Consider the following 26,266-nt stretch of genomic DNA (forward strand, 5'->3'; position numbering starts at 1 on the left):
GGTAAGCCTCTGTTTATTCTCTCCATAGCCAGAACATCCTTCCTCTGATAAGGAAACCAAAACTGCATATGTTACTCCAAGGCTGGTCTCACCAAGGCCCTGTATGAATGCAGCAAGACATCTCAACACTTTTATCCAAATCCTCCCAATATTAAGGACAACATACCATACCTCCTTACCACCTACATGCTTACATTTAGCTTTTGTTGCTTAATTCTGGGTCTACCAGAATAGGCTTCCTTTTTGATAGCAATAACAAGGTTTGTATCTTTAAAGTATGGCCCTGTGTTACGACACAGACAGCTGAATCAAATCAGCCTCCCTACCGCTGTATTCACAACATAGTAAAATTAAAACCTTCAAACACCCTCGGAACTGACCCCAATGATTCCTAGCCAGACATTTTAAATAAACAGTCCCAATTTTTGTGAATAATCCATACAAGATAACCAGGCTAAACAAAAGACTCAACAATTTATTAATAATACAGTGTTCAATTCTTTCTATATCCCAACCACCAGACATTTTTTATGAAAGGCGTTGGAAGACAATTTATTAATAATAATTGCAGAGCAAAGTCAAACCACAAGGTAATCTAATTAATGTCTAAGATTTAAACCTAGTCCTTTTTAATTCTAGCCTCACACTCTCACAAAGACTGAAAGACAAACCAAAAGGGTTAAGGGATAAATCAAAAGGGAGATGTAACAGGCCAGTACAATTCAGCAGACTTCCCAATCTGTAACATCATCAGCATATAAAATTATATCTTGCTTGGTTTCTGATGACACCGGTGCATGCAAATCTCTTCCAAAAGGCTCTAAGGAACGTTCATTCAATTCGTAGAACTTTGATTCTATTCTTTAAACTTTCAACACATTGATAATGAGAGTACAAACAGGGAGAAATCAAACCTTTGTCCCGTGGCTTTCACAGGCACAATCTTTGTGATCCAATTACAGTTCAAATACAGTCCAAAAACCAATTCAAACTCTGGCAACTCTTTTTGTTGTCTGCCTGTAAGGTCTCAGTTAACATTCAACATCTGCTTAAGTATAAGGCCTCCCTGTGCTTGAAGTGTCTACAGGGCACCTTTTAAACTTGGAACCATCTGTAGTTAACTTCCAGTTCTGGCCTCATGAACAAGCAACAGCTTGTTCTCACAGTCCAAAGGTCATCTTTCAGCTCTCAGCCCACAGTTAACAGCTCCAGACCAAAAATAATTTTAAAAAAAAGTTAAAAATCAAAATGGTGAAAAATAATCAGCAAGGGTTCTATGATTTTATTTATCCTTTCACTCTAAAGTGATTTTATTTTATTTGTCGGGCTCACTTTACACAAAAAATTACACAAATTATGGACAAAGTATGTTTATATTCTGTGAATGGATTCGATATAATTCACCCCCTAACATTTGAGGGATCTTCAAATTGAACCGTAGTCTGCTTATGAACTCAGCTGTATAGTGTTTCTGTCTGCGTGAAACAGAATATTCTCATCTTTTCTCCAAGCTCAATGGTGTGTCGTGTGCTGGTGCATTGTTCAATTCTTTCGATGTCCCACCCACCAGTTAATTTTTTGAAAGGCATTGGAGGATATTTGTTCATTTGGGTATCACCACTGACATCCAGATGCAGTTAGCATCTGCCACAAGTCCCTGGTTAATAATTAGGAGCTGGATCTCTTACAATAACGGGGCAATGGCACCAATTATAGTGCCATATCTGTCACTCTGGCTTCTATCTGTTAACACAACATGGACCAGGAAGGTCTCAGCTTCAACTCCTGGCTGCTTGTTTCTCCAGGAAATGAACCTGCCATCTTCATGGTCCATTTGGTTCTACATGGTCAATTATTCATGCATACGGACAGAATGAGGCCATTCGACCCTTCCTTCTGGTCGCAGCCCCATGAGCTATCCAATTGGCCTGACTTCATTGCACTTGCCCCACCTTTTCTGATATTTTGTCTTCCAAAATATTTATCCAAATCTCCAAGTAACTTTGCCTTCCCACTTCCTAATTTTGAAGTCGTACTTACAATTCTTGTTTTTATATATTAGACTTTGATCTGACATTGTCAAATTTAAAATGTACAGATTTAAAATTGAAACTCATTATTCTATATAAAATTTACATCTTACTTAAAAACTTCACTTCTGCATTGTCTAACCTGATTATCACGTGTCCACTAACTGCTGACAACACTTCCTTTGTTCCTCATGTACAATGGTATAGAGACTGGAATGATTTTTATTCAGTGTTACCTGTTTTTTGACATATTCTCTAAGTCAATTTTTTTAAACAAACTTTTGAAAATCATAGCTGAAGAATTGTGAATCAGCGCATGATTTGAAAGCTGGCCGTTCAAAGTTAATGCTTTAGCGAAACAATATCTCAACAAATTGTCCATTTATTCAGATGCTTTCTGAAGAATTCTGGAGCAATTGAGTGATGGTGTTGGGCTATTAGTTTTGTGGAGGCTCATTATTGAGGCCTGGTAATGTCAAGGTAGCTCACACACTGAACGTGTACATCGCAAACTTGCAATTTTCAGTATACACTCAGTGCTTGATTATGGCCAAATACTTTGCGTATAAACCCTTTTGGGTTTACTGTTTGTGCTGTTACATTTTTACTGTGTGTCCAGAGGTACTACAGCTCTCCCTACTTAACCTTCCCTTTCTATTTCTCAGGAGTGTTCATCACAAAGGGGGATGTCGGGGTCGGAACGATTGTGGGCTCTGCAGTATTCAACATTCTCTGCATTATTGGAGTGTGTGGGCTTTTCTCAGGACTGGTAAGCAAACCTTTCCACAACCATCCATAAAGTATTGCACTGTAGTCAATGAGTGGCATCAAAGTACTGAAGCTCCTGGGCACATGGACACCTCATTGGCAATTGTTTGGGTGGCATGCCCTGGCACCGAGTACTATAAAAGGGCCAACACCAGGAAACGACTGAGACTGCTGTTCTATTTAATATTTTACGTCCAAGTACAGATAGAAGAGCTTCTATTTCTCTCCCTTTCTAGAGGAAGAGGAGGCAACATATGTACTATTGGCTTGTTCGTTGTGAATAATGACAATGTGAAAAGGAACAGCAAATCCACCACTGTTTCCCCAGTAATGTTCACAATATGTTTAAGCAATCTGGACTCTAGATCAAAGCTGTCACTGATTGAACTCAGAAGTGTTTTAACATCAAGAGACGCCAGGCAGGATTCACACTAGATGGAGCGAATGCTTACCTTATGTTCAGTATTAACAACTGCCAGCATTTCAGTGGAAGTTGGAGACACTGCCATCACATTGGACTGCAGATCTGCCTGTCAGAACCTTGGAAGTCCCCAGCTAGGTTAACTTAATTTGGTGAAAGTGAGAACTTCAGATGCTGGAGATTAGAGTTGAGAGTGTGCCATTGGGAAAGCACAGCAGTACAGGCAGCATCCGAGGAGCAGGACAATTGACGTTTCGGGCAAAAGGTCTTCATCAGGAATGAGGATGAAGGGCTCTTGCCCGAAACATTGATTCTCCTGCTCCTCAGATGCTGCCTGACCTGCTGTGCTTTTCCAGCACCACACTCTCGACTCTAATTTTATTTGGTGCCCAACCTTCCCTAAGCTGAGCAAATTTCACATTTGGAAGTTGCTTGGATGCAGGGATGTAATATCAGGATAAAAGATCAATTGTTTAGGACAGAAGTGAACAGAAATTTCCTCAGTAAGGATTGTGAATCTTTGGAATCCTTTATCCCAGAGGATCATGGATGCTCCATGATTGTGTACCTCCAACACTGAGATGGATAGACGTTTGACTTATCGGGAAATCGAGGAAGGTGGGAAGCAAGGTAGGGCTGGGGGGTGGGCTTGTACTCATTGGATTTTAGAAGAATGAGAGGACACCCGACTGAACCATGCAAACTTCTTAGGGGACTTGGCATGTAGGTAGTGAGAGGTTGTTTCCCTATTGTGGGAGAGTCTAGGACCAGAGGGAATAATCTCAGAGTAAGGGCTCACCCATTTAATAGAGACGAGGAGGAATTTTGTCTCACTAGGTAGTAAATTCTTTGCTGCAGAGGGCTGTCCAGGCTGGTACTTTAAATATATAAACAACTGAGATAGATTCTTTATAAATAAGGGAATTAAGGATGATGGGTAAAAGGCCAGTAAGTGCAATTGGGGATCATTGAATCAGCTGGGATCTTTTACTGAACTCATGAGTAAACTCGATTGGCCAAATGGCCTACTCCTGCTCCTCTGTCCTTTGGTCTTATGGGTGGTAGGACAGTGGAATTGAGGTCGAAGGTTGCTCTGACTGTATTGAATGAAGCTTAAGGGATCTAATGGCCTGATTTTAAACCCATCCAGATATGTTTTGACACACCATTGCACACAGGTACAGGTACATTGGCAGTGGAAGGCAGAAATTTGTTTGGATCCTCTTGAAAATGCGAACGCAGTTGCTTGCAAATATAAACTGATCATGCAGAAATGGCAGCAATAAGTGTTTCCCTGCAATGACTCTTGACCCAGATGGAAGTTGTCCAAACAGTGGAATTTTATAGTCCACGAGGGAGAACAGTTCCATCGTAGGGATGGTCCTTTTTGATTTAGGATGTTTGTAAAAGTGCTATGACTGTTGTTCAAGTATTGTGTATCCTGCCTGACTGTTGTGTTAGACTTGTTAGCATTATATCATCAAAATAGTGAAAGGCAGTTTGTGATATTCTGTTATATTTTAGGCCGCACTTTTTATTTTCAGCTTTTCACCATTTTCATTAATTCCTTCGAAGACCCAAAAGGTTTGCAGTGTCAGTGTAAATGATTTTCAATCTGTCAGAGTGAATTCTGCTGCTCCTTGATTAACATAAAGACTAATTTTGTGACACATTTGAGCAGGGACTTCAAACCACAATATTGAACCCAAGTGAAAGTTTGAACTATTTAATTTTCTGAAGAAGTGAAGAAGGGAAAGCGGGAGACGGTGTGTGGGCGGGTTTTCAGAGAGCATCTTAATAATGTCCTACCAGTGAGGAAGGTGATGTTAAAGGAGCAGTGACCACATGGATAGAGAGATAGCCATGAACCAAAACTGAACAAACTGCTGTGGTGTTGGAAGTGGCCTCCCTTTGAATTTTACTTTCCATTTAAGAACTTGGGCACAGGCAAAAGAAGATAATGTTATGTTTTGTCAACATAAAACAAGAGAATTTTAACATAACATGGATCACTTTACCAGAAAATTGACAAAATGTTAATTAGAGTGAACACATAAGGATTTCAAAAGGAATGACTATATGACCATAAGACATAGTAGTAGAAATTAGGCCATTCAGCCCATCGAGTCTGGTCCGCCATTTAATCATGGATCCCTTTCTCCTTAATCCCCTTGATCCCCTTGACAATCAAGAACCTTATCTATCTTTGTCTTAAGCATACTTAATGACCTGGCCTCCACAACCTTCTACGGCAATGAATTCCATATATTGACCATTTTCTGGCTGAAGAAGTTTCTCCTTATCTCCGTTCAAAAAAATGTTCCCTTTACTCTAATGCTGTGCCCTCGGGTCCTAGTCTTTCCTACCAATGGAAACAGTGGTTAGCACTGCTGCCTCACAGCGCCAGAGACCCGGGTTCAAATCCCACATCGGGCAATTGTCTGTGTGGAGTTTGCACATTCTCCCCGTGTCTGCGTGGGTTTCCTCCGGGTGCTCCGGTTTCCTCCCATAGTCTAAAGATGTGCAAGTTAGGTGCATTGGCTATGCTAAATTACCCGTAGTGTTAGGTGATGGGTAAATGTAGGGGAATGGGTCTGGGTGGGTTGCCCTTCGGAGGGTTGGTGTGGACTTGTTGGGCCGAAGGGCCTGTTTCCACACTGTAAGAAATCTAATCTAAAAGTCTCAACATCCACTCTGTCCAGGCCATTCAGTATTCTGAATGTTTCAATCAGATCCCCCCTCATCCTTCTAAGCCATCAGGTATGGATCCAGAGTCCACAAAAATTTCTCATATGTTAAGCTTTTTATATTTGGGTCCATTCTCGTGAACCTCCTCTGAACCCTCTCCAGGGCCAGTACATGCTTCCTGAGAATGTGGGAACATGAAAGAGAAATGTGATTCAAGGAATGAACTCCAATCCAGCAGAAGTTAGGAACATGATGGATTCCTTCCATTTGTAGCTGTCTGCTCAGCCTGACTCATAAGGTTGTTTTCCGGAACTTGAGCACATAGTAAATTGGCATTCCCATGAGTCCCTGAGAGGAATGCCACAGACCCTGCACTTTGGATCAAATGAGGCGTTTCCTGGAAGAGCTTGAAAGATCTCAGTGCACTATATCTCCCTGAGAAATGAAATATTTAGTCCTTATATCTTGGCTGACTGTGGGACTAAGACAGTCTGCATTCAGCGCTGTTGAATTTTCTTACACTGATTGCACTTCAACAATTGAAGAATGATCAGCAGCACGATGTGAATGTGAGTCCTTCTCTTCTTCCTTAAAGTCAAATTCCACTCGAGCCAGTGATCCTTCAAATTTCATTATCCATTCCTGCAAGCATGGCTTCCTATTCAGATTCTTCTGTCATTTATGACCTCACTCGCCAGGGGATCATCTTTAACATCTGGGCAATAATGTCACCTCAACAAGGACACAAGGAAGGGAGAATTGGATAGAGTGGACTGAATGTCATTTGCTGGAATCTTCTTTCCAGTGAAAGCAATAGAAAAACAAAACCAAGTGGGTTCCAGAAGGAAAGTGCCAACTGTCCTATTTGGTTTGCCTTGACCGATATGATGGAAACACCCAACTGGTAAAGATATTTTAAAAGAATGCTGTCGGTTGCATTGCCTTTATAGTGGGAGCTGCACCACAAATATTGGTCTTTCACCTTGATAATTCCATTTAAATCAAATGAAGATAATCCTGCACCTTAAAATTGAAGCTTATTCCAGCGAGGCTGTTAAACTCCACTCATGAGGTTTAAACATTCTGCTTGTACTTCGAAGGGCACCAGTAACGATGCAAAACTCTTGGAGGTGACCTGAGATTGTATTGGATCTGGAGATGGAATGTGACAATTTGTACCTCTATGTAACCTAAACCTTTCATCTGACACGGTAAAAATATCACATCCAGTGCAACCTCAGGATGTGATATTTTTACCCTGTCAGATGAAAGGTTTAGGTTACATAGAGGTACAAATTGTCACATTCCTTCAGCAGAACCAATGCAATCTATTTAGAACATGCAGGGATTTGTGTCTGTAACAGGAGTTGCAAATCACCGAGACCAGATTTGATAGACCCAGGCGCCGGCATGAGATTTAAAAGGCACCTATTGATTGAAATGCAGATACCTTATCAATTTCATGCGGCCTGTTCATTCCAATGATTTCGGCATGCGGCCAACATTAATTGCATTGTTAATTGGCTGGATGCAACAGAAGTAGGTGAAAACCATGAGCACCACTTAAAGCTAACCTGCAAAAAAAAAATAAACAGGGGATTTCCGAAAAAAAAAGAAAAAAAAAGAAAAAAAAAGATAACCTGCATCCCTTTAGGGGTCCATCATAGTTAGAAAGGTCAGTGTCTCAGATCTGTGCTGCGTGAAGAGGTGACACAGCGGTGGAGGGAGTCAGCTCAAGGTTTTCAGTGCTCTGCTCTAGCATTGCACTTGCGGCTCCAGCAGTTGAAAAGTGTCGGTGAGGATGTCCTTACTGAAGTGTCCAACATTGCGCATGATTTTCTTCAGTGAGTTAGGAGAACTGTCCTCCGCACAACCAAAGTGGCAGGGACTATAACTCAGAGCTTTAATTTCTCGACCTACTCCCTCTTCCAACAGCCTGCCCCGCCCTTCCTATTATCTCTCAGGCCCCTTGGGCCGCCTCACATTCTTGACGAAGAGCTTATGCTCAAAGCATCAACTCTGCTGCTCTTCAGATGCTGCCTGACTGGCTGTGCTTTTCCAGCACCACACTTTTTGACCCTGTTCTGTATTGATCTTCTTGTTTCTCCAAGCTGTCCTGTTCAGCTGTGGCAGAAATAGCAGGGAGCAATTGGGTCATGCATAAAGTTTGAAGTCAGTAAAAATCCCTTCAGCACATGCCACGCCATGCCCCTGTTGACCATTGCATTTTGAAACAACTAAAAAAGAAGCACAAATCGCCAAAACAGCAGCTGAAAAAAAAATCAGTCTTAACATTTGACCTACATCCAGGATTTCGCCATCGAGTGAAAGGACAGGAGTGTGCTGGGATACTCCCCATGTGCCTGGATGAGTGCAACTCCAAGAACACTCAAGAAACTTGCCACCATCCAGGACAAAGCAGCCCACTTCATTTTCACCCCACCCACAAACTTTCACTCCCTTCCAAAAATAGTGGCCAATAGCAGCAGTGTGTGCTATCGATGCACAAGCGACAAAGGCTCCTCAGACAGCACCTTCCAAACTGACGACCACTTCCGCCGAGAAGGACAAGGGCAGCAGATCCATGGGATCACCATTGGCCTGCAACCTCCCCTCCAAGCCATTCACCATCCTGACTTGGAAATATATCGCCATTCCTTCCCTAATAGCACACGGACTGCAGCGGTTCAAGAAGGCGGTTCACTACCACCTTCTCAAGGGCAACTAAGGATGAGCGATAAATGCTGGGCCCAGCCAGCGATGTCCAAATCCCATGGACAATTTTTATTTTAAAATGCAAGCTCTTCTTCCGGTTCCCAAAATGTTCTTGGCAGTTACAGTAAAAATCTGAATCATTTGGCATTTGGAGTGTCCGTCTACAGCAGTGTTGCCATTTACAAGGCAACTGATTTCAATCAACTCCCGGTTTGAATACAGAGCCATTATCAAAATGCAGGAAATGGTCTGGGCTGTTCAGTTAATTATTTTGCAGCAATCATTAAAACCATAAAATTAATTATGTTAATAACTTGCAAAAAAGGCACTCAGTTTGATATTACTTTCAAGCTTTGAAACCTTCAAATTATGTAAATGAAGACATCAGAAGGAATTAACAGACCGTAAGGTTCTCCACCTGATAAACTATACTTCAGTTCATTAAAAATATTAATAAGATAATCAATGAGGAACAGTACTTATAACCAGAAAATGGATTGTAAAAGCTGAGATACGAATTAAGTCTACAGGAAATGATCCCGAGCAATTCAGTTTGACCATCACTTTCAAGCAATTATCAGAAAAGTAATGGAACCAAGATAACTAACAGTGAGAAATAACCATGGAAAGGATCTTGCAAAAATGAGACAACAGCTTCAGGTCCTGACCCTTATCGTGCCCCGATGCAGAGAACTTTCAGTGGAACACCGTCCCCAATACTCTACCTTGTTGAATAGAGAGCTATAGAGGAATACAGCACAGAAACAAACCCTTCAGCCCAATTCATCTTTGCTGACCAGGTTTCCTCAACTGAACTAGTCCCATTTGCCTGTGTTTGGCCCATATCCCTCTAAACCTTTCCTATTCATGTATCTGTCCAATTGTACCCTCCTCAACCACTTCATCTGGCAGCTCGTTCCCTTCATACACTACCCTCTGCATGAAAAGGTTGCCCCTAGGCCCTTTTTAAATATTTCCTCTCTCACCTTAAACCGACGCCCTCATGACCTGTCTTACCTGTCCGCACTCATGACTTGTCCATCTTCCTTCCCACCTATCTGCTCCACCCTCCTGTCTGATCTATCACCATTACCCCTACCTCCACCCACCTATCGCACTCTCAGCTACCTTCTCCCCCAGCCCACCCACCCCTACCATTTATCTCTCTACCCCCTCAGCTCACAAGCTTCATTCCTGATGAAGGGCTCTTGCCCGAAACATCAATTCTCCTGCTCTTAAGATGCTGCCTGACCTGCTGTGCTTTTCCAGCACCACACTCTTGACTCTTGAACCTATCACCTCTAGTTTTGAACTTCCCTACGCTGAGGATAAGACTTTGGTTAGTCACCTTATCCATGTCCTCATGGTTTTATAAACCTCTACAAGGTCACCCCTCAGCCTCCTATGCACCAGGGAAAAAAGTCCCAGCCTATCCAGCCTCTCCTCATAACTCAAAACATTCCATTCTCGATACCATCGTTGTAAATATTTTTTGCACCCTTTTCACTTTAATAACATTCCTCCTATAGCAGGGTGACCAGAATTGTTGCAGTACTCCAAATGCGACCTTACCAATGTCTTGTACAGCTGTAACATGACATCCTAACTCCTGTACATCATGCTGTGATGAAGACAAGCATGCCAAATGCTTTCCTCAACCCCTGGTCCATACTTTACACCACTTTCGGGGAGCTATGTACCTGCATCACTAGGTCTCTCTGTTTGACAACACTCCCCAGGCCCCTACCATTAACTGTGTAAGACCTCCCCAGTTTTGCTTCACCAAAATGCAAAACCTCACATTTATCTGAATTAGACTCCATCTGCCAATCCTTGGCCCACTGGCCTGGTTGAAAAAAGATGTGGTTGTCTTAGATAACCTTCTTCACTGTCAACCACACCACCAATTTTTGGCTTCATCTGCAAACTTACAAGCCATATCTCCTGTATTCTCATCCAAATTGTTTATATAAATGGCAAACAACAGTGGACCCACCACTGAGCCTTGCAACACACCTGTGGTCACAGGCCTTCAGTGTGAACAACAACCCTCTACCAACACCCTCTGTCTCCTACTGTCCAGCCAATTTTGTATCCAATTATGTCAGTTTTTGCATGAGAACATAATTCACTAGGGTTAGCTAATATTTGCAAATAATTGTGCTTTTCTATGGGGTTGTCAGAACAAAGCCAAAATTTGTACTTTCCCAATGTGCACAGCCCATATGATAACTATTGGGAAGAGGAATCTTGGCTGGTGTTGATTCTATCATACTCTCGGTAGTTCTGATTTAATAAGAATATATGTTTATTTTTCATTCATTCACAGAATGAGGATGTCACTGGCTAGGCCAGTATTTATGGTCTAGAGGGCAGTTAGATGTCTACCACATTGCTGCATGTCAGGAGTCACATGTGGGCCAGACCAGATAAGGATGGCAAATTCCTTCCCGAAAGGAAGAGAACCAGAATGGGTTTTCTCCTCCCAACAACTGATAATGAATTCATGGTCATTAATTCCAGATTTTTATTAAATTCAAATTCCAACATGTTCTATGGTGGGATTTGAACCGAGGTCCTGAGAGTCTCTGGATTAACAGGCCCATCAATAATACCACTATGCCATCCCGCCCACATAGATCATAGCTGAATAGTTAGCTGATGAAGAGGAAGAAAGAAGCGAAAACAGTTCAGTCAAAGGGTACCTCGCGGCCTGTACATAGGATTACCTGCTTTATATTTATCCCAGTAGCCCTTGGAGAGAAGGGGTCTGAGAGGAGATCGGGTTGAGGTTTGAGCTAGAGTAGATGGGGAGAAGCTGTTTCCACTCATAACAGGGAAAAAAAGAACACAAGGGCATTGATTCAAAGTGATGTGCAAACGAGCAAGAGTGCTGTCAGGGAAAATTACCTAGCGAATCGTTTGGGTACTGCCTGGATATGTGATGGAGTCACATTCATTTGAGGCTTTCATGAGGGACATTGGATGATTACTTGGATAGAGAGAGTATTACATTTATGGTGTGAGCCATGGAATAGTGGGACAAGAGAAAGACTCTGTATTTCTCCCATCTCAGTCATAACAAAATTGGCTGATTGCTGATTGACTAAGGAGTCCAGAGTTCCAGGGACAGGAAGAAAACTGAATTTAAGGGCACATTAGATTAGTCATGATCTTATTAATGGCTGGTCATGCTCAGTGGGCCAACATACCCTACACCTGTTTTTTTTTAATGTTCTGAAAACTATAGCCCCATGTTTGTCTCAATTTGCCACAATAAACTTACAGAAAATATCTCTTTGAGTTCAGTGGAATTACACAGAAACACAGGGTTCAGGTCTTGACTGTTGCTGGAGTTGCGTGTTTGTCGATGGTCAAGATGTGTGTGAACCAGTTGAGTTCACCGGAAATTCACAATTACTGTTATTCGTGTGGCTTTTACATGAATTGTGATCGACTCGCATCCTACCACTTTGCAGCTGTTGAATTTGTTGCAGTGTCAGAGCCCAGGACTGGCCAACAGCTGCTGCATTTTTTCTCACATTGGGAAGCTGAAACCGCTCATGGTCAGCCATTGATGTGAGGTTGAGTGTTAATTAGTTGCTACTTGGATGTGTTTGATAACTGACACTTTATATGATAATGCACTTTTGGACTGAAGTATTGACCCTTTGGTTTTCTGTGCAAAATAGGTAATTCACTTTGTCAAACTCGAAAGGAATGTGGCTTTCTTGAGTTCCGGTTAGATAAATAGGATCCCAAATGATTCCAGTGCTGTATTATTAAGCTGAAGAGTTGAAACAATTTGAGTAAAGGTATTTGCGTTTTCTTTAAATTGCATATCTGAAATAAATTGTCAAACAGATTGCTTCAGGCTCCTGCTGCTCATCACAAGTAGAGGTAGGAAGTTGTGCTTGAGGGACTGATTTAATAATATCTCTAATTATCTGGATTAGTTGCATCTAATCTGATTTGCAATTAATTGGTAGGAAACATAGATTTAGAGTTTGACGCTGTGATGTTCTATGCTAGACAGCATATGTTATACAACCTAATTTATTTCTGATTAACAATATACTTGTTGTTATGTTGCAGCTAACAACAACTCTTTTCTCTCCCTAATGTTTGGAGACTGCTAGTCACACAGATGATTTATTGAGTTAGAGTCCTACAGTAAGGAAACAGACCCTTCGGTCCAACCAGTCCGTGCCAACCATAAACCCAATCTAAGCTAGACCCACCTGCCTGCACTTGGCCCATATCCCTCCAAACCTTTCCTACTCATGTACTTATCCAAATGTAACTGTACCCACATCCACCACTTCCTCTGGAAGTTCATACTACACACAAGCCACTCCTTGTCCCTCATGTCTTCTTTAAACCTTTCTCCTCTCACCTTAAAAATATGCCCCCGGTCTTGAAATCCCCCATCCTAGGGAAAGGACATTTGCCATTCACCTTATCTGTGCCCCTCATGACTTTATAAACCTCTATAAGGTCACCCCTTCATCTCTTACGCTCCAGTGAAAAAGTCCCAGTCTATCCAGTCTCTCTTTATAGCTCCAAGCCTCTGTTCCCGGCAACAACCTGGTAAATCACTTCTGAAACCTCTCCAGTTTAAAGATATGCTCTCTATAAAAAGACATGGTCATCCAGGTAATGTTGGTGGGGGTTCATTTTCCTGCTGTCTTACAGAGAAAGGTTCACTACATGCTTACAGACTGAAAAACATGAATTCTTTTTATTTTTTTAAGTCTCTCTCCAAGTTCTTTACAACCAGTGAGATCTTTATGAGATGTAGCCACGGTTGAGAAACTGTGTGTGTGTGCGCGTGCGCTAAAGGTATCCACAAACAGCAATGGGATAACAACCACATGATCTGTTTTATAATGCCATTTGTTGGGAGCTAAATATTGCCATGGAGACCTTGAGAAATAATCTGTTCTTCTTGAGTAGTGTAGTGGGATCTCTTCTGCCCACCTAAAAGAGCAATGAAAGTGATTTTTGAGAAGACTTGTAGCTCAGGTTGATGATAAATATGTAAATTAGCTCGCTGAGAAACTTCATGCTCAGCGAGTTTAACTTACAAGCAATGAAAGCTTTAGTTTGATGTTCCATCTCAAAGATGGGGCTGTGACAGTGCTGCACTCCCTCAGTGTGGCATGTGTCAACCAGATTATGGGTTCCCATCTCTGCAGTCAAAATTTTTTTTAAGATTAGATTAGATTACTTACAGTGTGAAAACAGGCTCTTCCGTCCAACAAGTCCTCACCGACCCTCCGAAGAGCAACCCACCCAGACCCATTCCTCTACATTTACCCCTTCACCTAACACTACAGGCAATTGAGCATGGCCTATTCACCTAACCTGTACATTCTTGGATTGTGGGAGGAAACCGGAGCAAATCTACGCAGACACAGGAGCTTGTGCAAACTCCACACAGACAGTTGCCTGAGGCGGGAATTGAACCCAGGTCTTTGGCGCTGTGAGGCAGCAGTGCTAACCACTGTGCCGCCCATAAGCTTTTGATTCCCAAGCAGGTGTGTAATCAGCGACAAAATGGCCTCTGCAAATGTATCTATTGCTGACCTAGTCTGCCATGACTCTTTAAAATGTTTACGGTAAGGCAACACCACCAAAATCCTTTGGAAACATTTGTATCATCACACTCTGGGCATAAAGTGGAAGAGAAGGGCTCTGATAGCTCATCGGGGTAATTTGTTGAGACATACAGAGCAGGAAGATTCCCAGGTTTATTGCCTGCTCTCTGCTGAGTGAGCTAGTTTTTTCCTGGCTGGCAGGAATCCTGTGATTGGCGTCTAGATTAAAGGCAGGCCAATCAGCAAGAGTTTCTTTTGGCATTCTCTATCCAGGCTCAAAATGGGTCACTCCAGTGACTTCAGCTCTCTGAATAACATTCACTGATTAAGGACATACAAAACAGGAGCAGATGTTGACCATTTAATCCCTTGGGCCTGCATTGGCATTAAAACAATCATCTATATTGGGGAGAGAGGCCACCTACTTGCGGAACGTTTCAGAGAACACCTCTGGGACACCCGCACCAACCAACCCAACCGCCCCGTGGCTGAACACTTTAACTCCCCCTCCCACTCCGCCAAGGACATGCAGGTCCTTGGCCTCCTCCATCGTGAGACCATGGCAACACGATGTCTGGAGGAAGAGCGCCTCATCTTCCACCTAGGAACTCTCCAACCACAAGGGATGAATGCAGATTTCTCCAGCTTCCTCATTTCCCCTCCCCCCACCTTATCTCAGTCCCAACCCTCGGACTCAGCACCGCCTTCTTGACCTGCAATCTTCTTCCTGACCTCTCCGCCCCCCCCCACCCCCTTCTCCAACCTATCACCCTCACCTTAACCTCCTTCGACCTATCGCATTCCCAACGCTCCTCCCTACCTTTTATCTTAGCCTGCTTGGCACACCTTCCTCATTCCTGAAGAAGGGCTCATGCCCGAAATGTCGATTCTCCTGCTCCTTGGATGCTGCCTGACCTGCTGCGCTTTTCCAGCAACACATTTATCAAGCATGTCCTCCTGCAACTTTGCAAACCAAAAGTGTGCCCCAGTAGCACTCCTGGAGTGTCTTCAGGAGAGGGGAGAAAGTTGATGATAAAATTCTCAGTCTTATGCCGCAAAGCCATTAATTGTTGTGGCTTTTCATAAATATCCAAACTTTCAGTGTGCACCCACTCACACTCTGTCCCTGATTTGACTTCTGGTCAATTTGTGTGTTGACCAAACATGGATAACTCCTTCTAGAGTTTCCTGGTAGAGTGTGGTGCTGACAGAAGCTAAGGTGGTGACTGCAGCCTGTTAAACCCTCTGAAAAACATTCACACCTATTTAAAAGGGAAGGGGCTGGAAGTGGTTACATGTTGGGCTGTTTTGTACGACTCCCTTTCATGACAGTGCCATTCATCTCTGGTTTGGAGTGCAGTCTGAGAGCTGGGGATTGCAACAATTTGATGGTATGGGGTTGTTAAAGCTCACCAATGGGATCCTGGCAAGCAGTCTTCATTAGAGAGACCTAGGAGGTTCATGTTCATTTTGTTTTCTTTATAGGCAAAACACCCGAATGGCCAGTAACAAACACTGCCCTTCACATCAAAGGGCAATGCTGTGTGATCACACTCCTGTTTTATTTCTCTTTAACCCCCACACTACCGCCTAAATGCGGTAGTGCTTATTTTTTCCCATCACCCATGGTGTGTGTGTGTGTAGGTGTGAGACACAGTGAGAAACACAAGGTGCATGAATCTTTATTTAATTTCCACCACCAGGAAGATAGGAAACACCCGAGTGGCCAGTGACAAGCACTGCCCTTCACATCAAAGGGCAATGCTGTGTGATCAAAACAGTGAAGAGGAGAGTAGGGACTAAATCAAAATAGAGTTGGAGGGGGAAATAATACACTCCACTCCCTGCGGCGCCCACCTCTCCCTGAACAACTCCAAGGTGTTGGTGGACACCGCGTGCTCCTTCTCCAAGGACACCCGGGCTCTAACGTAACCGTGGAAGAGGGGCAGGCCCTAACGACCTCCTCCATGGCCCGCTGCCTCGACCTGTTGATGGCCACTTTGGCCAGGCCCAGGAGCAGACCCACGAGGAGGTCTTCAGGAGGTTCATGTTCATAATTCTTTGAAATTTGCATCCCAGATGGTTAGGGTCTTTAAGAAGGTGTTTAGCATGTTCGCCTCCAGTGCTCAGAGTACAGGGATGTCATATTGAGGTCGTCCAGGATGTTGGGTGAGGCTTCTTCTGGAGGACTGTGGTACAGTTCTGGTCTACTGTTACTGGAGACAGTTCAGAAAAAAATGACCAGGATGTTGCTGGGAATGGACGGTTTGAGTTGTAAAAATAGACCGGAAAGATTAGATTAGATTACTTACAGTGAGGAAAAAGGCCCTTCAGCCCAAGTCCACACCAACCTGCCGAAGCAAAACCCACCCATACCCCTACACCTAAAGCTACAGGAAATGTTAGCATGGCCAATTCACCTGACCTGCACATCTTTGTGACTGTGAGAGGAAACCGGAGCACCCAGAGGAAACCCACGCAGACAACGTGGAAACTCCATGCAGTCAGTCACCTGAGGCGGGAATTGAACCCGGCTCTCTAGCGCCGCGAGATAGCAGTGCTGAATACTATGCCACCGTGCCACCCACAAGGCTAGGTCTTTCTTCACTGGAGTGTAGAAGGATGAGGCTTGACCTTATAGAGCAACATGGATAAGGTGAATGACAAGGGTATTTTCCCGAGAGTAGAGGGGTTGAAAACTAGGGGGCAAATTTTTAAGGTGACAGGAGAAGGATTTAAAGTAGATAATGGGCAACTTCTTGACACAGAGAGTGGTTCATGTGTGGAATGAACTGCCAGAGGAAATAGTGGATGCAGGTCCATTTGGATGAGTACCTGGATAGGAAAAGTCTGGAGGGATATGGGCCAAGTGCAGGCAGGTGGGACTAGTTTAGTTTGGGAACATGGTCAGTGTGGATTGGTAGGACCAAAGGGCCTGTTTCCATGCTGTATGACTCTATGACCATTCACAATGAACAAGAGCCAGCTGTTTATTCCGAGGGTCTTGGAGATGCCCACCTTGTGTGTCAGACCTGGCAAGAGGTGGTCTTCCAGATCACATTTGGACTGCTTTCTCCAAGGATTGACAGGAACCGGCATTACTAGCTTCTAAACCGAAATGGATCCATGTTAAAATGAGGCAGTAATAGTTTCAGAGGATGGCCTGTGTCGATTTTGAAGCAATAAACTGTTTGGATCAGTGGAAGTGAAAATTGACCCAGTGTAAATGCTAAACTAAGGCCCGGCTGTTCACTCCCTAGTTGATTGATGCATCTCAGGAAGTTTCCTGCCTTAGGAGAGACTGCCCCACCAGTTGGGATCGCCCTCTGGGGGCTGGGATGGCGTGGACTCCGCCACTCCCCAGATACAGGCTAGAAGCAGTCTTGAGGCTGTTGAATATCGACGCAAGCTCTTTAAAGGAATTCGCCCACCCACCTCTCCCATGTCTGGGATGTAAACAGCGCTGTTGCAATGACCAGGGTGTGTGTTTTATTTTGTGTGATGCTGCCATGGGGTGGCACGATGGCTCAGTGGTTAGCACTGCTGCCTCACCGCATTAGGGACCTGGGTTCACTTCCTGCCTTGGGTGACTGTCTGTGTGGAGTTTGCACATTCTCCCTGTGTCTGCGTAGGTTTCCTCTAGGTGCTCTGGTTTCCTCCCACAATCCAAAAATGTGTAGGCTAGGTGAATTGGCCGTGCTAAATTACCCATACTGTTCAGTCCATTAGTCAAGGGTAAATATAGGGTAGGGAAATGGGACTAGGTCGGTCGGTGTGGACTTGTTGGGCTGAAGGGCCGATTTCCATACTGTAGGGAATCTAATCGGGGGATAAATGCAGGTGGAACCGTGGATCTCACTCTCCTACCCTTTCTTCAAAACAGTGCCGTGGATCCTTCCCACCTAAGAGGGGCATATGGGACCTTGGTTTAACATCTCACCCAAAAGAAAGCATTCCTTCAATGATCCCTGAAGTGTCAGCTTAAGTGTTTTGACCCGTTGTGGGACTTTGAACCTTCTGATTCATCATTACTAGCAACTGAGTCGCTGCTGTCATACAACCAACGGTGACCAAATGAGAGAATGTTACATGAGTGATTGATATGCATCACCCACCTCAAAGCTGGTCAAATCGATCACTTCAAATAACCAGCTTGGCAAACTCTTAATCCCCAATTCCGCTGCGGTCTCCACAGGCCAGGGACATCGCCAGGGAATTGGAGGCTGATACCGGATCACTGATAAAAGCTGGGTTGCATCTTTGTGTTGGTTAGATTTCCTGTCTTGCTGGCCATGTGTTGGGCACAGCACAGCTTTCAGGTTCTGTACCCAAGTTTTAAAATTGTGACAGTCCCATTTTTTTAATATATATATATATACTGCTGTTTTGACATGATTTTGATCAGTCCAATGCAGTTGCATTTCCACTTTAAAAATAACGTTGCTTTAACACATCGCCTAGATTACTCACTCAGGGATGAGGGCAGTATATCTGAGACACCTTTACACTCTCACTAGATACTACAGAGTACCAGTGGAAATTATTTTACCTTAAAGCAATGTACAACTCATCAATGATTTGACCTTTAATATTTAGACATGAACCAATGGGATGATCTTTATAGCATTTCCGTGATCCTTCGCAAATAGATCCATGCTAGATTAAATACTTTGGCTGATATAAAATTCTGAAGGGACTTGACAGGGCAGATACCAGCAGGGCATTACCCTTGACTGGGGTATCTAGAGCATCAGATCACAACCTCCAAGGAGCCCTTTAGGACTGCAATGAGGAGAAATTTCAGTTAAAGGCTTGCGAAGCTTTGAAATGTTCTATTCCAGAGCACTGGAGGTTCTCAATCATTGAGCATCTTCAAAGTCAGGAATTGATTGATTTTTGGACGCGATAAAGGCAGTGCACACGAGCGTACTTGAGGTAGAAGATCAAATGTGATCTTAGTGAAAGAAAGACCCGGCTCAAAGGGCCTATTCCTCCTGCTATTTTCTTGGAGGCAATTGGATGTAACGATACAAGCAGCCATTTTGTTTTTGTGATTGTCAAATGCAGTGGTGTTGAATAAATCTTGCCACACTATGACCCCAGAGTCCTAGGTCATGCAGAAATGCAATAGGGAGGTCTCCTTGAAAGATATAAATTGACAATTTTCAGATGTACAACTTTCCAATGAAAATTCGCACTGTTTTATTTTGCTTTATTCCTCATGTTGTCGCCAACTGATTTTTGGTGAGCCTGCTCCCAGGTAAACTAAATCATGAGGTGTGAGTGTGGAATTGTGTGAAACAGATAGTTGCATGATGGGAAAACTGGCCAATCTCTGGTTGTTACATATTCTTTGACTGACCTTTGTACAACCCCAGCACTGCCTGGCACAACACAAGTTAAGACTATAACAAAGGTCAAAGCATTGCTAACCTCAGCAGGACTTGAGGTAGACTGAATCCACATAACTTCCTTAACCTTGGTAGACCTAGGCAGAGCTTCATCAGGCTGGTTCCACATAAATTTTGGGATACTGACTAAGCCCGAATAAGGACATTACACAAAATCCTTTCAGCCCCCAACAAGGACATAGTTATGAGATGACATACGTGGCACTAGGTTTTAGGAGGTCAATATGATAAATCTCTGAAGTAATAACACAGATCATAATTCAATGTACCGGTCTAATGGATGACTAACCTCTGGTGATAGTTATTGATAGCTATCGATAAATTTTAAGCATAAGTATTGCTGCTTTTCTCTCTGTAAGTGCGAACAAGCTGTGATCAGCTCTCTCTTTTCCAAGTTCAGCCACTCTGCATGCAGTTTCCTTGCTAATAAAGACCGATTGTTTTGTCAGAACAAGGTTTGTTGAACCATTGTGGAGTGTGTAGAGTTTAGCTCTCACAGTCTTGTAGCTATTTCTGTATGAGCTTCTGACTTGGCCAGCATTTCTTGTATCTCTGTAATGAGGGTAGGTACCACAGGGATAGGGATTCCAGTTTCTACACTGTGAAGGTCAGGATGCAATTTGGCTTGGAGGAGGGCTTGCAGGATTTCCCATGAGTCCGCTGTTTGACCTTTCTGGTGGGAAAGGTTACAATTGTGAAGGAACTATCCAAGGAGACTCGGTGAGCTGCTTTTGCTGAGGGTATATGGGGATGATGGTACAACAATACTGTCACTGGATTAATATTCCACAGGCTAAGATTCAAATTTCACCCTGGCAGCCGGTAGAGTTTGCATTCAATTAACGTTGATCTGCAATTGTAAGCTAATTTCAGTTAATGCCATGAAATCATAGAGTCATAGTGTGGAAACAGGCCCTTCGGCCCAACAAGTCCACACCGACCCTCTGAAGAGCAACCCACCCAGGCCCATTGCCCCTATGATCATCAATTGTTATCAAAAACCATTTGGATTATTAATGCGTTTTAAGGAAGAAAATCATAGAATCCCTACAGTGAGGGAGCAGGCCATTCAGCCCACTGAGTATAATACAACCCTCCAAAGAGCATCCCAACTGGACACAACCCCCAGCCCTCTATTTTCCATGGCCATACCACCTAACCTGCTCATCTTTAGACTGTGGGAGGAAACTGGAGCATCCAGCAGAAACCCATGCAGATATGGGGAGAATATGCAAATTCCATGTAGACAGCCCGAGGCTAGAATCGAACTCAGGTCCCTGGTACGGTGAGGCAGCAGTGCTAACCACTGAGTCACACAGAATTCTGCTGCCCTAACTTGGTCTGGCCTACGTGGAAGAAAAACTGTCTCAAAATCCTGAGGCAGTTGAGGTATTTCTGTGAATGTTGCATGCCCCTATCAGCCTTCTTCCCAGGTAACCATGAATAAAATCAACAACTCAACAATAGAGACTTGAACTTAAGACTCTGTGTCCAGATCATGAATGGAGTTGGAATCCAAAATCATCAACTCAGATTAATTCTATCATCAAGGTGCGTCCTACTGTTTATAATTTAAAGTGAGGCGGCCTTTTTTTTCCTGTTCTCTGCAGTGTGTTTGTCCCTTGCTGTCACATGTACCTACGTACAGTGAAAAGTTTTGTTTTGTGTGCAGTACAGGCAGATCATGCCATACAAAGTGCATTTGGGTAATAGAACAGAGCAAAGAATACAATGTTACAGCTGTAGAAAAGGTGAACAGAGAGCAAGATCAACTTTAAATTTAAGATTTAAGAGGACCATTCAGAAGTCTAATAACAGCGGGGAAGAAGCTGTTCTTGACTCTGTTGGTACACGTGTTTAAGCTTTTGTATCTTCCGCCCGACAGAAGAGGTTGGAAGAGATTATAACCGGGGTGGGAGGGGTCTTTGATGACATTAGCTGCTTTCCCGAGGCAGCGAGAGGTGTAGATGGAATCAATGGATGGAGGGTTGGCTTGCAAGATGGACTGGGATAAGTTCACAACTCTCTGTAGTTTCTTATGGTCCTGGGCAGAGCAGTTGCCATACCAAGCCATAATGCATCTGGGTAGAACACTTTCGATGGTGCATCTATAAAAATTGGTAAGGGTCCTTATGGACATGCCGAACTTCCATAGCCTCCTGAGGAGGTAGAGGCATTGTTATGCGTTCTTGACCGTAGTGTCGATGTGGGCGGACCAGGATAGATTGTTGATGATCATCAGTCCTAGAAACTTGACTTCTCTTGACATCAAAGTGCAGTGTCACACACTAGATTATATATCAATTATTACTTAATCATGGTAAGATGTTCTGGTAAAGAGGTGAGCCTACTACATTGGAAGCAGAGTTCCAAAGTGCTTCAGAATCTCTATTTGATCCTTTCCATCTGATGTTTTAGAATGACCAGTTTGTGAACTTAAACTAGATGTTTTTGAGCTGCCACCCGCAAAGGATTTCTGTGCTTGTGTCAGGGAAACAAGAAAATACACAAAGATAACCTCAAGCTATCTGTTACTTCTAAGAGAGTCAATCAATTTTAGTTAATAGACCAGCTTAAGTTAAGATCTAATCAAATCACGTTGGCGCAGACTAGTACCTTGGGTCCTTAAACGGGCTAACAGAGTACAAGAACTTCTAAATGCTCACAATTGTCAGAGCCAATCTATTTGTTATACAAATCAGGTGTGGAAATATATAAGCAATTTGCAATAATTTTAAGAGGTTTTCAACTCAAGTTTTAAAATTGATGATGGCATAATTATCTGCTCATGGGAAAAAAGATTGACCTTCAGATTTATATAATACTGGTGGGGATTTTTATAGAATCCCTACAGTGTGGAAGCAGGCCATTCAGTCCATCAAGTCCACACTGACCCTTTGGAGGGCATCCCACCTAGATCTACCCTGTCCCTATATTTCCCAAGGCTAATCCACCTAACCTACATATCCCTGGACACCAAGGGCGATTTAACATGGCCAATCCACCTAACCTGCGCATCTTTGGACTGCAGGAGGAAACCCACGCAGACACGGGGAGAATGTGCAAACTCCACACTGATAGCCACCCAAAGCTGGAATCAAACCGAGGTCCCTAGCACTGTGAGGCTGCAGTGCTAACCACTGAGCCACCATGCCACCCCAAATCCTGGGGTTAATTCATTTGTTGATGCAAGATTCTGATGAGTCAGAGTTCTGTGCTGAGTACACTGATGTTATAAGCTTCAAAGTATCATTTAAAACTCTCTGGAAAAGATCCTAAAATTTTATATGGTATTAATTTGGTTTTCAAAGCAAGTAATTTCAAGTAATATCTAAGTCAGACATTATATTGTGATATAATTATTTTTATCTTATCTATAATATCCTTCTGCATCTATATAATTATATGTTCTGTAAATAAATTTGATTATTAGTTTTAGCCGATGTTAGTGGACCTAGCACTGCACATAATGTAGGCAACAAAGTTTTGAATTGAGTTTAAGTTTAGAGGACAGAGAATGGGAGGTCCCCCTAGATAAGAATCATAGCGTCAGACAGCACAGAAACAGACCCTATACTGAGTATAATCCCAAACTAAACTAGTCCCACCTGTATGCACTTGGCCCAGATCTCTCCAAACATTTCCCATTCATGAGTAATTAATATTCAAATAATAAAGTTGAAAATAAATGTTTCAGTGACAGATGTTTTCTGATCAGTGTGTTCAGAGATTCACCTCTGGAGCAAGTGAGACCTGAACCCCTGGTCTCCTGGACTAGACATAAGGAGGTTATCACTGAACCACAAGGACATTATGCGATAGGATTCAGTGATAAAAGGGGTGAAGTAAAATTGGTGATAAGTGAGGGGAAGGAAGAGCTCTTTTTAATGGAGGTTCAAGGATTGGAAGCTCAGCTAACAGTAACAGGTCACTGAGGTTGCAATTCTTCTGATGTTAAGACAGTGGCTTGGAAGTAAAATTTGGATTTAATTGGATGAAATTTCAGTTTATCCAAGACGAGATGTTCTCCAAGCTGTCTGAGCAGAGAGTCAGTGGAAGCGACAAAAGAGGTGGTGGTGAGGAACAGTTGGATGTCACCAGCAGATCTTTGGAATCTAACCGAATGTTGTTGATGACATTGATGTTGTTAAAGACAAAGCATATAAATCAGGCTGAGGACCAATCCTTCAGGGAACTCCCAGGCTAAAGAGGCACATGCAGGTACATAGAACATAGAACATAGAAAAATACAGCGCAGTACCGGCCTTTTGGACCTCGATGTTGTGCCGATCCAAGCCCACCTCACCTACACTAGCCCACTATCCTCCATATGCCTATCCAATGCCCGTTTAAATGCCCATAAAGAGGGAGAGTCCACCACTGCTACTGGCAGGGCATTCCATGAACTCACGACTCGCTGAGTAAAGAATCTACCCCTAACATCTGTCCTATACCTACCACCCCTTAATTTAAAACTATGCCCCCTCGTAATAGCTGACTCCATACATGGAAAAAGGTTCTCATGGTCAATCCTATCTAAACCCCTAATCATCTTGTACACCTCTATCAAGTCACCCCAAACCTTCTTTTCTCCAATGAAAACAGCCCCAAGTGCCTCAGCCTTTCCTCATACGATCTTCCTACCATACCAGGCAACATCCTGGTAAATCTCTTCTGCACCCGTTCCAGTGCCTCCACATCCTTCCTATAGTATGGCAATCAAAACTGCACACAATACTCCAGATGCGGCCGCACCAGAGTCTTATACAACTGCAACATGACCTCAGGACTCCAGAACTCAATTCCTCTACCAATAAAAGCCAGTACGCCATATGCCTTCTTCACCGCACTATTTACCTGGGTGGCAACTTTCAGAGATCTGTGTACATGGACACCAAGATCCCTCTGCTCATCCACACTACCAAGTATCCGACCATTAGCCCAGTACCCCATCGTTTTGTTACTCATACCAAAGTGAATCACCTCAGACTTACCCACATTGAACTCCATTTGCCACCTTTCTGCCCAGCTCTGCAGCTTCTCTATATCCCACTGTAACCTGACACATCCTTCCTCACTGTCTACAACTCCACCGACTTTCATATCATCCGCAAACTTGCTCACCCAACCTTCTAACCCTTCCTCCAGGTCATTTATAAAAATGACAAACAGCAAAGGTCCCAAAACAGATCCTTGTGGAACACCGCTAGTAACTGCAAAACTGACTTTTATTTACTTTCTTGTCTCAAATACACTTAAGTATTTTGAATTAAAATCAGTAAGAGACAGCTTGACTTAACGTTTCAGCCTGTGTTACATTCTCCCCATTGAGATTCCAGAACAAGCTCTCTGTTCTGAACTTTGTCATTGAAAGCTGTTCTCCAGAAAGGAAGAGAAAACACTTCATGGATGTTCTCTAAACCTCAGTGAAAGAAAAAAGCAACCCTCCCTCCCCACCTCTGTTGACTCTTAGGAATCTCAAGCCCAAGACTGACCAATTTGAAGAAGAAGCAGCCACCCAGTTTGCCAGCGGATTGGAGCATCTCCAACAAGCACTGGTGGATTCCAGGAGCAAGCAGCAAAAGGAGGATGCAGAAATTCAGGCACCCCACTGACCCACCTCACCAAACACGTCCTACCCTGCTCCTGTCGCAGGGTATGAGGGTTCAATATTAGATACACAACAGCAAAGGGGAAGCAAGCCATCTTTGACCCCAAGGAACTGTCGAAGAGACAAGTAGAGTTATCATGCCAACCCCGTCATTGAGAAATCTTCAAAATATTGGAACCAGACTTCAGAACCATTTGTCCACTCTGCGTATTATTTTTGGTTCTCTAGGTGAAAGATGATCTTTATTTGGTGGAAAAATAACAAAAACTGTTCTAATACAGTGGATGAGAATTTTGTCACTATTAGTTGTGTGAGAGCCATGTCAAATTGCTTGAATAATTTATTGTTTATTCTCCACGTGACTTCTGAGGGGCTGTGCATTGTGGGTACTGGGTGAGTGACTGCAGCGATGTTATGAATGTTGAGGGGGGGGGGAAGCATGTGGACGAGCAGGAGGTTATGGTATAGCATCGAGTTAGTATGGAGAATATGAGGTATGATTAGATTACATTACAGTGTGGAAACAGGCCCTTTGGCCCAACAATCCACACCGACCCGCTGAAGTGCAACCCGCCCATACCCCTACATTTACCCCTTACCTAACACTATGGGCAATTTAGCATGGCCAATTCACCTGACCTGCACATCTTTGGATTGTGGGAGGAAACCCACGCAGACACGGGGAGAACATGCAAACTCCACACAGTCAGCCACCTGAGGTGGGAATTGAACCCGGGTCTTAGGTGCTGTGAGGCAGCAGTGCTAACCACTGTGCCACTGAGGAAAGGGTCAAACTGGAATCTCTGTTTCAGAATCAACTTCGACAAAGACAGAGCTGGTCAGTCGAGAGTGATTCCATCATACACTCCTTTCTTATGTCCTGTAGACAGTAGACATGAAGGAGGGAGGCCAACCTGTGCCCACTGCAAGATACCTTTTACCAGGTTGGACCCAGTGAGTTGGGTAATTGCTTTCTGCCTTTGTAGCTAAAATCAGCCCTCTATCTCCAGTAAAGTCTGCAG

At 43.4% G+C, this 26,266-nt stretch overlaps 1 protein-coding gene across 1 annotated transcript in view; it reads left to right on the forward strand.

The window, feature by feature from the left end:
* slc24a3 (solute carrier family 24 member 3) overlaps positions 1-26,266 on the forward strand; it is a 382,506-nt gene that overhangs the window by 269,575 nt on the left and 86,665 nt on the right. Inside the window, exon 6 of the mRNA XM_072581405.1 lies at positions 2,696-2,799. Within this exon, the coding sequence (XP_072437506.1) occupies positions 2,696-2,799 (104 nt within the window). The remainder of the gene's footprint in view (positions 1-2,695; positions 2,800-26,266) is intronic.

Source organism: Chiloscyllium punctatum, chromosome 11, assembly GCF_047496795.1.
Source record: "Chiloscyllium punctatum isolate Juve2018m chromosome 11, sChiPun1.3, whole genome shotgun sequence".
In the NCBI taxonomy this organism is placed as follows: Eukaryota; Metazoa; Chordata; class Chondrichthyes; order Orectolobiformes; family Hemiscylliidae; genus Chiloscyllium; species Chiloscyllium punctatum.